The following is an 11769-nucleotide window of genomic DNA, read 5'->3' on the forward strand; positions in this document are numbered from 1 at the left end:
ATCCATTGGTTCTTGTGCTTCTCCTCTCTCTCCTCTCTTCTCTCCTCCACCTCAGCATTTAGCTGGCTTATAATCGGTAGCAAGGAAAGCCATGGTATTGCGCACGCTCTTCCATGGCAGACACTCCGTTAACGTCTAACATAAGTAGATCGGAAAACGGTTACAAATGCCCACACTGTAGTTGCCGCCATGGAACAAGAATGTACGCAGGGCTATTGCAATAAGAACACGATGCAGGCTAACATGCCACGAAGGGTTTCCGAGCACTTGTGATACTTTGCAACACTTGGCAAACAACAAAATTTTGCAACTGGTAAACAACAAACGTTCCATATTTCACAGGTCTCTCACGTTCAATGAGGCCAGTACACTCTATATACTGCTAATGATACACAAACAGGCACCAAAGAATTTAACTACGGACAACCTGCACGTTTGCACCAGACATTAACGCCTGAGTCACTTCCAGCAAAAGAACAATCTGACTTGTACCGGGTTCTTGGGTAATGTTGATTCATTGCTCAACTTAACTGACTCTGAAACAAAAAAACTTGTTAAGACAAATTTGAATACAGCCTGCAGGGAAATTGTATCCTGCCAAGACAAGATAACTTTAGCACTCAAAAGAAAACAAATTCTTCCTCGAAACTGGGACTTGGTAGGCATTGGGTCAGTTCTATTTCTACCATGAATTGTTCTGCTCCATTATTTATAAGATTAAATACAACATGATATAAACGGAGAGACCACTAAAAGGAATGATCTGTTCGGGATTTCAATCAAAAAAAATAACTTGTAGATGATGCTCAAATCACTAAAAGGGAGCAATAACACATTGTCGGAAATCTAGTATTGCAATGACAACATTCATAATTCAGGGTAGGGTCACACTGTCACCCAACTTGGGATTTAACTCAGGGCAGGGTAACTCACAGGTTGAGAATATTATGAAATGTGATTGTGCCAATGTGCAAAGAAAGCACTAGATTTGGTATTCTTGGGCACTTCCCCTTTTTTGGAAGGGCTTAGGCCTTGTGGCACTTCCATCCTAGCTTTAAGCTTTTAACACTTCTCTCACCATACAGGCTTGAGTTAACTCTAAATAAAGATCTTATTACTAGCTTAGGTTCAGACATCTCAGCCCGACAATACAACTCTCTAACCAGAAGCCTTACAATATAATACTTACTTAAAAGTTTGAGTGGTTTCATTGACAATGCTCATGGATTATGCAAAAAATTAAGATAGGGTAGGAAGAAAACTAGATAGGAGTACAATGTAATGCATGGTAAGGTCCATTACTATTTTACCTGTAGCAGTTGCCTGGCAGAACTGAAATATATTACATAAATTTTAAGAACTAAAGTAAGGTAAATACAGAGAGCAAGACAACACACCTTAACCGAAATTAGAGTCAATTCCTTCCTTGCCAAAGTCAGGATGATAAAACCAACCCTGGCAGACTATTGATTAACCACAACATGGAAGGTTAAATCCAATGAAATATACTAAAAATTGAAAAAAAAAATTCAAATCTTAATGGTGGAAGTGGCCAGGAAACCTTCTAAGAGATGTAATTCTGAAAACAGCTTGCAACCGTTGTATGTTCTTTAAAATATTTAGTATTAGGAGTGATTGTAGGGAATATCTGGTCCAATTACAGGGCAAAACCAATATAATACAGTAACATGAAGGTTTGGTTTACAAATGTAAATCCACTCTTAGAACACCACACCTATTGCATTTGATAAAATGGAGTACACCCACAGAGCAAATACCAGCATTAAATGTTGAAGAATATGCTTTAAAGGACAAGAAAGGATTGCATAATATTTTATGAGTTACTTATGATGAACGGAGTCAAAACATCTTTACAAAAGTAAAAAAAATATATATAAAAATTCAGAGGTAGGCAAATATTACGCAAAGATCAATGTACTTCATTGCTCATAAATGGGTAGATAAGTAGCTGCAAAGGTCATCTTATATAGCTATCATATATGATATCACAAAACGATAAGGAGTCCTCTCCAGCAACATATGCATCACATACAATGCAAACAGTCTAAAAACAGATACCGAGTTTCTGGAGACGTTCTATATGGATTTAGCACCTATCCAATATTCACATTTCTTTATACCAAAAAGGGACAACACAAGACAAAACGCATATCTGACAGCAACAGCAAAGGACCGAATTGCGACAGAGAGCTATTATAAACCCTGGCACAACCTAGTATCTTGGACCCATGCTACAAGACCGGGATAGCCGCGCAGCAACATATTCCTTCCTGCACCCAGGGCAGCGTCCATCAGCTTCGAGGATCTTGTTGTGGCAGAAGAGACACAGGCGAAATTTACAAGGACAAGGACAGAAGCTTGAGTCTGTCAAGTCAAGATCCTCGCAGCATATTGGACATGTCAAAGGCGTAGAGAGGTTGGCCTGCTGTGCAGCACCCATCCAGCCATTCCCGATGCTTGCTGGGAAGCTGACCTGCCTGGAGATGCTGGGTAAGCTCTGTGGACGGAATATATCATCAGGCGCCCAAGCTTTTGTTCTCTGAATGGGATCTTGCCTTCCAGTTTGATTGGCAGGAGCTGTACAAACATTTGGAGCAGCTGGTGGCGCCACATGACCTGAACTCTGGTGGGAATGACAATCATCAACTGTAAGCGCATCTGCATCAGCAACAGCTTCCCAGTCATCCAAGACCCCATTCTCCTCTTCAGGGCCACCAGTATCATCATCCTCAGCCTCGCTCACACTTCTCGAACTGGACCATACACTGCTGCTGCTGCTGAGATTGAGGCCACCACCATTGTTGTAATGCTTCCTGTGCATGCCGCCAACGCTCCCAGAATTGTCCGAGCTAGGGCTGTGCACAGGAGAGTCCAGATAGCTGCTGCCTAACTCCTGCCTGGCAGCACCCCTCTCCTCCCTGTCCTCCTCTGGATCCCCTCCCTTCGACCTCACATCTACGCGACGGCGAGGGAGCGGAGGGTGTGGCGAAGGAACGGTCATGGACCCAGCATTTGGCTCTGTACCTGTCGGCGAAGTCGATGCCTTAGCCTCCTTTCCATCCTTGACTATACCAATCCAAAAGGCAGGAGGATCAGAGTTTGAACAATCTTCAATAAAACACCAATTCCCCCACCTAGAATCATCCCCAAACCCAATACACAAATAGATAATACGGATTCCTACGCTGAAACGTAAGAGATTTAACTATGATCCGCACAGATATTCCAACTTCCGCATGCGCATCGCCCAACCCCCAAACCTGAGAAAACGCCCGAGCAACAACCCCAAAAAAAAAAATCAGACGAACATCCCCACAAGGGAGGCACGAGATCAGACCTTGCGAAAGCCACTGCTCGCGGCGCGCGTCGAGCTTGCACTGCTTCAGCTTCGCCGACGACCGGTTCCCCTGCATACGAAACACGCGGAAACCCCCCCGCAGATCAGCAATCCCGAATCCAACATCGAATCACACAGATCACCCCCCCCCCCACCCCCCAAATCCCCGCGCAAAACGAACCCCTTACCCTCTTCTTCTTCGCGTCGCGCGCGGCGGCGGCGGCGGCCGATGCGTCGACGTGGCCCATCTCGCCGGGGAGACCCGTCTACCTCTCACCGGGGCGGCGCGAACAAAAACCCTAAAAAGCGGCGGGGCGAGGAGAGAGAGAGAGAGAGGAGGCGACGGAGCGAAGAGGTGGGGGTGATGAGACGGATGGCTGGATGGATGGATAGATAACACACGAGGGCGGAGTTAATGGAAATCTTCTCGTGCTTTTGGCGTTTGCGTTTTGCTTTTGCCTTTATTAATCCGGGCCGCACAAGTAGCAGGGGAGGAGGAAGGAACGAAAGCGGGGTGGCTGGAAATGACGATTTTGCCCTCGCCCATGGGATGGCTAGGGCGTTTAGGTCGGTGGACGGGAGCAGATCTCGGCCGTTCAATTGATACGGGGTCGTTCTCTTGTACTACTATTTTATTATTATTATGGTTTTTTTCCACTTCGAAGAATTAACAAATTATATAGTTCTATAAAAAAGACTAGCAAAGCATGACAGGGACGCACACTCCAGCTGCGTCATTTTCTCCGTTAATTCGAAGAAGGTTCCACGATCTATCGAGAGAAGACGTTTATATTAGACATTTATTATTAAACGTTAAGCCACCAAACACCTATAAAGAAAAAAAACTGACTTAAAAGCTTAAGACAATAAACATAAACCTAAAAAAGTTAGACCCTGTTTGGATGGGAGTAAAACTTTTAAATCCCTATCACATCACATGTTTGGACGCTAATTATAAATATTAAGCGTAGACTATTAATAAAACACATCCATAATTTTGGACTAATGTGACATCCTGGCCTAGGGTTTAATAGGATTAATAGAATACTCATATCAAGAAGTTGCAACTTCTTTTCCGGAAGCCGATCTATAAAGAACTCCGAGATTAAGCGTGCTTGGCTTGGAGCGATTTAGAGATGGGTGACCAATTCTTTCCGAGTGTGCACGAATGAGGACAAAGTGTGCGGTGACCAATTCTTCACGAGTGTGCACGAATGAGGACAAAGTGTGCAGAAAAGACTTGGGTTGGTCTGTGAGGACAATCTATAACCTATGAAAGCTACTAAATGTAAGCGGGCCTGGCCCGGCCTCGAATCTATCTATAACCGAGTGTGCACAAGTGAGGACAAAGTATGTAAGCGGGCCCGGCCTCGAATCTATCTATAACCGAGTGTGCACAAGTGAGGACAAAGTATGTAAGCGGGCCCGGCCTCGAATCTATCTATAACCGAGTGTGCACAAGTGAGGACAAAGTATGTAAGCGGGCCCAGCCTCGAATCTATCTATAACCGAGTGTGCACGAGTGAGGACAAAGTGTGCAGAAAAGACTTGTGTTGGTCTGTGAGGACAAAGTGTGCAGAAAAGACTTGTGTTGGTCTGTGAGGGCAGTCTATAACCTATGAAAGCTACCAGATGTAAACGCGCCCGACCTCGAATCTATCTATAACCTATGAAAGCTACCAGATGTAAGCGGGCCCGGCCTCGAATCTATTGAGCCTAATTAATCCATGATTAGCCTATGTGATGCTACAGTAAAATTCTCTAATTATAGATTAATTAGGCTTAAAAAATTTGTCTTGCAAATTAGCTTTCATTTATGTAATCAGTTTTATAAATAGTCTATATTTAATAGACTAAATTATAATTATGGATTAATTAGGCTTAAAAAAATTTGTCTCGTAAATTAGCTTTTATTTATGTAATTAGTTTTATAAGTAGTCTATATTTAATAGACTAAATTAGTGTCTAAATATAGAGACTAAAGTTAATTTCCTAAATCTAAACACCACCTTAACCTAACTGGAGAAATGTCTGTTTCTTTTTTCTTAATTGCAGGGAATATGTGCACAAATCACTCTATATCGATACATCCGTTTCTTGCTTAACATACACTCAGGAGAGTACATTTGTAAATATCTTAGTGTGTTCGGGTGTAATTATGGGTATTACCTTGGTTATGTTTATTTGACACGGTTGCTTTGACCATGAAATTTGATTCGTCCGTCTTAATATTAATTATGCTTAAAATATATTTAATGATAAAATAAATAAATAATGTTTTTACATAATTTTTTAAATAAAACAAATGATCAAACTTCACAGTTAAAATGAACAGCGTGAGGGAGTAGAATATTAAAATATTTTTGCCAAATACAAGTACTGTTTGTAACCGTGTCTGCGCCGTCCCTTTCAGGCCGGGCCACCAGCCTGTCTTATAAAACATTTTCTGTTTCTATCCTAATGAAGTTGTGATCATCAAAGGGTGAGATCCTTTTTTGTTCGGTGAGACGGTGACCATCAAAGGGTACAGTATAGGAGTAATTTTGAGAAAAAAAATTGCTTCTATATATATTTGGTAAGTTGTACATAAAGAACTCTTTGATTGTGACAATCGATTTTTCGTACATCAGTTGCTAGACATATTGTCCAGCTTTTGGGGTACAAGGATATCCTGCGAAAAGGAAAAGGTCAAGTAACCTACTAGAATGTTATGTTTTCTCTCTTCTAACAGGATTATTAAAGCGCCACAACAAACGATCATGTCTCCATCATTATCCCTGTTTTGTTTTCATAAGATGATGATGATGAGTTCATTTCTTTGTTTCTAGATGGGAATGATTTTCTGTTTATCTTTCGTGGCCTTCTTACCTTCATATTAGGGGGAAAAAAACTCTTACCTACAAAATTGCAACATAAACATCGAGAGAGGATAAGAAACGTACTTCTGCCTCCCACAGGGAGAGGATAAAAATTCAGTTAAAACAGAAGGCTCATAAATGTGAAAGCAAGCGAGACAAAAACTGCTAGTTCGTTTCAGCTTCATGTTTTGTACGACTATCCGGCTTGACAAAATGGCAGTTCAACAAACAAGTTTATATTCGCATTACTAGAAAGTTACCCCCCACCCCCCAAAAAAATGAACATGATTTGTTACACACACACAAGAGAGAGAGAGAGAGAGAGAGAGAGAGAGAGGGAGAGAGAGAGAGAGAGAGAGACTGCGTTTAGAGTTACACTCGTATACACGGGTGCCCCTAATCCTTTAGACGTCATGTACACTGCAAAGGGACGTGAGTACGTGACATGAAGACACCAAAGAATCCCAAATTATATGAGGTCCATAAATTTTATTTCCCACACCCATTCCAGGCGAACGCATTGCAAAAACAGTTGGTGCGCACATCCAAAAGAAGAGAGGGTGCACACCTGCATATGCGGCTACTATCATTTGCTCCAGTGAAGTGCTACCAGCGCCACTAGCTCGGATCGTTGTGGGTATGTGGCACCAAAAGCATGTGGAGATTTTGGTATGATAACCCACTCTACCTCATAGCTCTGGTACGAGATATGTCCTTCCACATGGGAAGTTCCTGTGCAGACGTAACAAGGGAGTTAGAGCAAGATAAGCATCATGCTAACATTATCCACACATTCATGTTGCACAAACCACAATTTAGTGATGAAGAACCAAACCTACAGCTAGATAAAAGTTGGGTCTTCTGTTAGGTTGCTCCTCAGGAATCCAAGAATGAATGATTGCTGCTACATACATACCAGCCAATGGAAAATTTGTATGAGCAGATGAGAAAAAGGTTATGTATATGTGCATGAGTTAAAACATTTAACCTGAGAATAATAAAGATTAAAAGGAAAAGTTGTATTGGTTGCAGAAGAAAAGGAAGTCATCGCAAGTAATGTGGGAGTGGGCAATTGGATTTGTTGAACCTGTGAAAGTCCTCGCTACAAAAAGATCATGAACCTGCCCACAGAAGAACCCGTTCATGATATAACATAATGAAAGTGGAAGCACTAAAATGTGCCTCTACGAAAAGAATACTTGGTTCCACATTGCATTTACAAATGCCTGATCAAGTGCAGAGTGAGCTACGTATCAATTTTTTACGTGCGAGGTACCGTACCATGAACTGTGGGTTATGCATCTTCAAATGTGTAGTTCTTTTAGAATCAACAATTGTGGCGATATAACAGTACTTATATGAAAAGCTGCCTAGTTCACTACAGTCATTGCCAAATAATGTCCAGTGTAGCTACAGTACCAATATAGTAATTCAGTAAGCACCAAACAGAAAACTACCAAGGATGATCTCCTCAATGTTCCTTTCTAGCTTGGTTCCCCATGATGTTGACTTTTCAGTACACAAGTGAACAATTTTCTCTTCCATGGTATAGATGGAACTTGGAAGAGTGGGTCAGTAAAAACTAAGCATAAGCTCCAAGAAACAGAGTGATCTGACCTTACATGGTTACACCACAGATTGGGTACAAGGTATCTAGAGTGCCCTTGGTATGGGGGTTTCAGTGCTTCGACACAAGAAGGAAACGAGAACAAGATGAATAGCATGTCAATATCAAGTTATCAACCACAATTTCAGGTATGCCAGAATAGTGTGATGAACAAACAAATCATAAAGCAAAAATCAGAAACGTTGTTAAGTTACTCTTCAAGAACACAACTGATGGCCACTACATACCTGTTGGTGGAAAATAAACTCAACGTGAGCAGACGAGATCGTGATAATAATATGTTTTGATTCTCAAGAGCACTTTGCACTTGTGTGTTCCTAGCAGCATAGGCTGCTAAAACACCAGCTATCCAGCTCCCTTAATATTTTATCACAAGAACTCTTCAAATGAAGATTTCCCTGAACATTTTAAGATATCAAAGGCAAAATTGCATTAGTAGTAGATATAAAGGGAAGCAGTGATGCACTAGAGTGAAAGGAAATATAGGAAATTGAATTTGCTGAACCTGTACAGGTCTTTACTCCACCACAGCACGTCCATTTCTAATCTGTCCAGAGAGCAAACATTGAAAGGTATATAAGATATTGAAGGTTGAAGCAGAAAATGGAAGTAATGATTAACAAAAATGTCATATCATCAAATATGCCAGTCAAGTGGTTCAGTGAGTTAACATACCACGAGCCATAGGACACAATTTCAGTATTTTGTTGCTGTAAAAGCCAACACAATAGTCCTTTTAGAATACTGCACATAATGTTCCTATGCCCATAGTCAAGCAGTATTCTGCACAGTTATAATTACCAAGATGATGTAACCATCAGCACAAAACAGAAATTCACTGCCATAATGCTGCAACTGCCATGTCCCAGTTCACCTGGCTCAGTGCTATGACGTAAGAACATAAGCATGGCAGCCACCTTAAGCTGAATCATGACAATTTTCTCTTTTTATGATATGGTTGCACATTATATTACTGAGAATATTCTCCAGTCTACACGCAATAGAGTAACCCTCTTTTATGGTGGAAACCATGACACATCAGGAAGCATACATTACATCCAACTCCAATTTCATATTTACCCTTTGGGCTTTGTTCCTAAATTCTGATGAATCTACTACCTCATTCCCCCATTCTGTCAATCCATTGACCATTGACTCACTCCAGATTCCAGAGACAAAAGAAATGCACATATCCTCTGAACTTCTAAATTCAGACTGTTCAAAGAGAGAATGCTGCCATTGGGTCAGTTGATTTTTCATAAACCTGTAAGACAACCATTTCTGACATAGAGAAGATGAACTAGATCACAACTGCTCACAAGGACCTAGGAAAAGGCATAGCTCCAATTAAACTTACCCACAAATATCAATTGTGCTCCAACCTATACTCTTTTCCACTCCATGATTCTTCATCATGTCTCTTAGTTTCTCTATTTCATTCCATTTCTCAGCACTACCATACGAATTTGACATTAAAATGTAGTACCCATCATTTTCTGGGTCAGAAGCAAACGCCTTCTTTGCAACCCGTAAACCCATTTCAAAATTGTCATGCATTTTGCAGGCACCAAGTAAAGTTCCCCATATTCCACCATCAGGTTCTATTGGCATTGCAGAAACCACATCTTCTGCTTCTTGAAGATGCCCAGATTTCCCTAGAAGATCCACCATACAGGCATAGTGCTTCAGGTTAGGCTCAAGGGAGTATTCCTCCATTCTAGTGAACAACTCCCTGCCCTTGTCAACAAGTCCTGCATGGCAGCAAGCAGACAGAATGGCAAGAAAAGTGATGCTATTAGGCTTAACATTTCCTCTTTCCATCATACTAAAAAGTTGTAATGCTTGTATTGCTTCACCATGCATCCCATAGCCTGATATCATCACATTCCAAGTAACAACATCCCTTTCGAGCATGGAATCAAACATTTTTCTTGCGATGCCAAGTTGTCCGCATTTCATATACATGTCAACAAGTGCTGTGCTAATTGACAAATCACACTCCAGCCCCACATCTTTCACATGAGAATGTATGAGCTCTCCATGTTCCAATGCAGCCAAATTTGCACAAGATGAAATGACAGAGACCAAGGTTGCTGAGTTGGGTTTAACACCTTCAGTGAGCATCTGATCATACAGTAACAAAGCATCCTTTGAATGCCCCAGGTGAGAATAGCTGGAAATTAATGCACTCCATGTGACAACATCCTTTGTTTTGACCAGACCAAATATTTTCCGTGCAACGTCAAAATTACCACACCTTCCATACATGCTAATTAGTGCATTTGCAACTGATGAATTTTCACCGGCTAAGTGTTTGATTGAATAGCAATGTGCTGATTGACCTAATCGTAGTCTACCAAGCCTTGAACAAGAAGAAATAATGGAAATCAAACTGTTGGTGTCATATTCAAACTCATCCTTGTCTCTGAACTGCATTTCTCGATACAACTCCAAGCATTTCAAATCAAGTCCAGCTTTGCAATATGCTACAACCATTGAACTCCATGAGTCTGTGTCTCGTTGATGCAACATTCTGAAAACCGTGGCTGCAATATCAACCTGTTTGCACTTTGCATACATCGAGATCAAAGCATTCCCAATCAGAACACTATCTCCAAAGTTTCTCCTCACTATAGCTGCATGAAACGTCTTCCCTCCACGCACCTTAGCATCATTACCCAACCCTGCAAGTAAACAACTAATAACAACCTCGTCTGGTTGCAGACCAGACTCCTCCATGCCCAGGAACAACTCCACAGCCTTCTCAGCATGGCCTGCCCTACAGTATGCTCCAATCAAGCTGGTCCAGGAAACCAAATCTTTCTCCGGCAACTCCGGGAACAAAATCCATGCATCCTCAGTGCTATCGCACTTAGTGTACATAGAAAAAAGCGATGAAACCACCGACGGGCAGTGTCCAACCCCGGCCTTCACCCCAAACCCATGCAAGCATGTCCCAACAGAGAGCTCCCCTAGCACCCCGCAGGCCTCCAACCCACTCTCCATCGTCCGTGAGTTCGGCCTCGCACTGCCATCACCTGCAGACCGAACCATTCGCACCAAGTAGCTCAGCCCTTCCCCGCACTGCCCGTTACACACGCACCCGGAGATCACGGCAGTCCACGCGACCACGTCCCTCTCGGGCATTTCGTCGAACAGCCTCACGGCGTCGCGGACGCTGCCGCACCTGGCGTACATGTAGACCAGCGACGACGCGACCGCGACTGAACCATCGCCCTCCAGGAGGCCGAACCTGACGGAGTAGGCGTGGACGGCGGCGCCTACGGGGAGGGCGCCGAGCTCCGCGGCGGCGGAGGCGACGAGGGGCGCGGTGAAGCGGGAGGGCCGCGCCCCCGAGGCGCGCATGCGGCGGTGCGCGGAGAGCGCGGAGGCGAAGTCGGAGGCGCGGTGGCGGGAGCGGAGCAGGGAGTTCCAGAGGAAGGCGTCCGGGCAGGGGGAGGCGGCGAAGGCGAGCGCGGCGAGGGCGGGGAGGCCGGCGGAGGAGTAGGCGGAGACGAGCTTGGCGGCGAAGTCGGGGCGCGGGGAGAGGCCGGATGTGACGGCGAGCGCGTGGAGGTTGAGCAGCGAGGGGAGCGGCGGCGGGGACGGCGAGGCGAGGAAGCGGTGGAGGGCGGCGAGCGGAGGAGTTGGCGGCATTTGTTCGCCGGTTCGAAACTCAGGTGTAACCGTGTATAACTGGGGAAACCCTTTTGATAGCCCGTGTTTATTACACGTCAACTAAGTATAAAAAAGTTAATATTATTAATATATATTATATCACTTAAAAAATAATTTTAAATTGACTTCTACTAGTTACTTCCTCTGTTTCAGGTTATAAGACTTTTCATGAATGTGGGCAATGCTAGAAAGTCTTATAAGCTGAAATGGTGGTAGTATATAATAAAAATAATAAATTTTAAAATAGT

General features: G+C 43.1%; 2 protein-coding genes across 13 annotated transcripts; both read right to left on the reverse strand.

The window, feature by feature from the left end:
- Window positions 1-1966: 1966 nt before the first annotated feature.
- On the reverse strand, window positions 1967-3805 carry LOC127770582 (uncharacterized). Its single transcript, XM_052296352.1, has 3 exons — window positions 3547-3805; window positions 3359-3428; window positions 1967-3087 (listed from the first exon to the last, which is right to left on the reverse strand). Exons 1-3 carry the CDS (start codon window positions 3604-3606, stop codon window positions 2234-2236), a joined length of 984 nt encoding a protein of 327 aa, XP_052152312.1. The 5' UTR covers window positions 3607-3805; the 3' UTR covers window positions 1967-2233.
- A 1895-nt stretch (window positions 3806-5700) lies between these two features.
- Window positions 5701-11537, reverse strand: LOC127772189 (pentatricopeptide repeat-containing protein At4g39952, mitochondrial). Of its 12 annotated transcripts, none has more exons than XM_052298192.1 (6): window positions 8519-11537; window positions 8349-8390; window positions 8071-8241; window positions 7205-7337; window positions 7056-7117; window positions 6265-6948 (listed from the first exon to the last, which is right to left on the reverse strand). In XM_052298192.1, the coding sequence occupies exon 1, from the start codon at window positions 11498-11500 to the stop codon at window positions 9197-9199; it is 2304 nt and encodes a 767-aa protein (XP_052154152.1). In that variant the 5' UTR covers window positions 11501-11537; the 3' UTR covers window positions 6265-6948; window positions 7056-7117; window positions 7205-7337; window positions 8071-8241; window positions 8349-8390; window positions 8519-9196. The 12 variants fall into 12 exon arrangements, with proteins under 12 accessions (XP_052154144.1, XP_052154152.1, XP_052154153.1 ...); XM_052298193.1 differs by adding an exon at window positions 7834-7900 and having other exon boundaries at window positions 7056-7337; XM_052298184.1 differs by adding an exon at window positions 5701-6255 and having other exon boundaries at window positions 6785-6948; window positions 7056-8241.
- Between the last annotated feature and the right edge of the window lie 232 nt (window positions 11538-11769).

This window comes from Oryza glaberrima, chromosome 4 (assembly GCF_000147395.1).
Source record: "Oryza glaberrima chromosome 4, OglaRS2, whole genome shotgun sequence".
NCBI lineage: Eukaryota > Viridiplantae > Streptophyta > Magnoliopsida > Poales > Poaceae > Oryza > Oryza glaberrima.